The sequence below is a fragment of the Colossoma macropomum genome, unplaced genomic scaffold, assembly GCF_904425465.1.
Source record: "Colossoma macropomum unplaced genomic scaffold, Colossoma_macropomum, whole genome shotgun sequence".
NCBI classification, from domain to species: domain Eukaryota; kingdom Metazoa; phylum Chordata; class Actinopteri; order Characiformes; family Serrasalmidae; genus Colossoma; species Colossoma macropomum.
Genome location: NW_023494792.1, coordinates 2015255 through 2017754, shown reverse-complemented (window position 1 = coordinate 2017754; position 2500 = coordinate 2015255). Strand labels below are relative to the sequence as shown.

Here is a 2500-nt window from a genome sequence, read left to right as displayed (position 1 = left end):
GCTGGTTGAAAAAAAAATGGGGGCCGCAGTCTCTGTGTTCAAATCTGAGAAACTTAAAGAGGGAGAGCTAACCACCAAGCGAAAGAGAAGGCTAACCCCAACATAGTCAGTGTTTATTAGCAATTCATCTGTAACTACAAACCACATCCGTGACTACTAATAATTATTATTATTAAGTTGGCATGAAAAAGCCGCTTACAGCCTAATGCACAGCGATATCAGCACAAATAATGCATTGAAGCTGGCACTGTTTTTAAGGTCGCACTGAATTTAAGGTGACACTATATGTAAGGTAGCACTGAATTTAAGGTGGCAGTTTAAGGTAGCACCTAAGAGTACATTACCGACCACCTTGGATACGGTAACAACCGCTGAGCAACATCTGAACAACATGACCTCTCTGTACCCCTGAAATTAACCGCTACCAGAGCAAAATCCTTTTTCACGAGGCACATTGTACTTTGGTGTTCCCTGTGTGACTTGATACCTGTGTAACTATGTTTTACGTGTGATCAGCAGCAGCAGACTCCTTGGGAAGCTGAAGGTCAGCCGGTGGACCGGACGCGAGACTGGGTCTTACAGCAGAAGGTGGAGGAGGCTGGGACTCTGACCTCCAGCAGCACCACCGTGATGGACGCTGCAGGACAAACAGCAGGGCAAGCGGCAGATGCCAGAAACCTGGACAGCGTCATCAACAGACTGCAGCTCATCGCCAGCAAGATCAACAGCATGACCAGCAACACTGCCGGCAGGTACGCAGAGCGTGAGCTCAGCTGGGGGAGCACTGCAGGTTCCTGAAAGGGTCATCATTGTCGCTGTTGAACGTTGAAATAGTGCTAAATGAACCCGTCTGTGTGCAGGCTGCCCGCGGAGGGTCCTGACAGAGAGAGCTTAACCTGGTTACACAGCAGTGTTCAAGATGTCCTGTCTCTTCTGCAGCAGGTCCCACCAGTGCCCCCTGCTGTACCGGAGGTGAGACCGCTTGCAGCAGGATGCACTCAAAAGAGAACCAAGTCCAGGGTTCCCAATTATATGACCTCATCTGCACGTTTCACAGTCGTAATGATACTCAGAGAAACCTTGTTAATTACTGATGTGGCATTTAGGCTACAAATGACCGAAATACAGTGAATGTATTGGTAATAAACAGTTACATTTCTGTACATCTCAGAATTAAACAAGCGCATTCGTAAATTTCGCTAATAAATAATTGCATTTGTATGTATCTTCATAAGCAGTTTTACTTGTAAATATCTCAATAACAATTACATTTCTGTATATTTTAGCATCAAACAAGTACAGTTGCATATAACTCAGTAAAAAACAAACACATCTGTATATATATCTCACTGATAAACAATCATATGGTTTATTACTGAGATGTATGCAAATATGATTGTTTATTACTGAGATTTATACAAATCACATTTGCACATAAAGCTGCAATAAACCATCACATTTTATACGTCTCAGTACTAAACAGTAACATCTGTATATATCTCGGTAACAAACCTTCACATTTGTATATCTCAATAATAAACAAATACATTTGATTATAATTACATTACTGTGTGGGCTTGTCTCTGTAGAGCGCCGCCTTGCTGCCCGGAGGCTCGTCCAGCGCGCTGACGGAGCGTTTGCTGAGGCAGAATGCTGAGCTCACCGGGTTCGTCAGCCGCCTGACGGAGGAGAAGAACGAGCTGAGGAATCAGCTGCTGAGACTGGAGGAAGAGCTGAGGAGACAGCGACACCTGTCGGCACACAACGTCAGTACAGCTGCACTTTATCACACTTTATACACCTGCAGAGTGACCACGACTGGACTCCAGATTTAAACGGATTCTCTGAAATATCTTGATTTGTCCAGTTTTTCCCCTGAAGTCCAGTCTGAGATGTTTAGCATAGGAGCTAATCAGTAGAAGTGGTTTGTATAATTGTACACATGCTGTAAAGAATGTGTGGAAGCACATTCACACAGCTAGAGATGGATTATCAGGCTCTCTTCAGCATTAAAGCCTGTGTGCTTTTAACAGTTGTGGAGATTAGAATTAGTTGGACCCTGGATGCAGGACAATTACCTGGGCGGTCCAAGAGTGGACGAGCAGTGGCATACAGTCAGCACACTGGGATATGCATGCTGTCTGAGGTTCATCTCTCAGCTGAGCAGCTTTATCTGTTAACATCCGTCCTCTTACTTCACTGTCAGGCAGTCTCACTTCAGAGCTTTGTTGCCTTGTTTATTTCCTAACCTCCTTTCCTCGTCCTGTCCCCCTCCAGTCCAGCCGGAGTGGCTCTGAAGGTCAGGAGCTGGTGCTGTTCTCCAGCGAGAGGGAGGCGTGGAGCAGGGAGAAGATCAGGCTGGAGAAGTCTCTCAGACAGGCGGAGGCGGAGCTGTCTCGGCTTCGGGGGGAGATCCGCTCCGATGCGCTCAGAGATGTCGCTGCGCCCGATACCGACAACTCTGCGCTGAAGGTGCGGTGAGGAGACGTGGACTAACAGT

General features: G+C 46.4%; 1 protein-coding gene across 7 annotated transcripts in view; it reads left to right on the top strand.

Annotated features, from left to right (window-relative positions):
- The window catches only part of akap9 (A kinase (PRKA) anchor protein 9), a 150334-nt gene that overhangs the window by 142125 nt on the left and 5709 nt on the right, over window positions 1–2500 (top strand). For 6 of the 7 annotated variants that reach the window (XM_036577852.1, XM_036577851.1, XM_036577850.1 and 3 more), the window contains 4 exons: window positions 517–752; window positions 861–972; window positions 1590–1766; window positions 2278–2472. In XM_036577852.1, coding sequence (XP_036433745.1) covers window positions 517–752; window positions 861–972; window positions 1590–1766; window positions 2278–2472 — 720 coding nt within the window. The remainder of the gene's footprint in view (window positions 1–516; window positions 753–860; window positions 973–1589; window positions 1767–2277; window positions 2473–2500) is intronic. The other variant, XM_036577849.1, reaches the window with a different exon arrangement.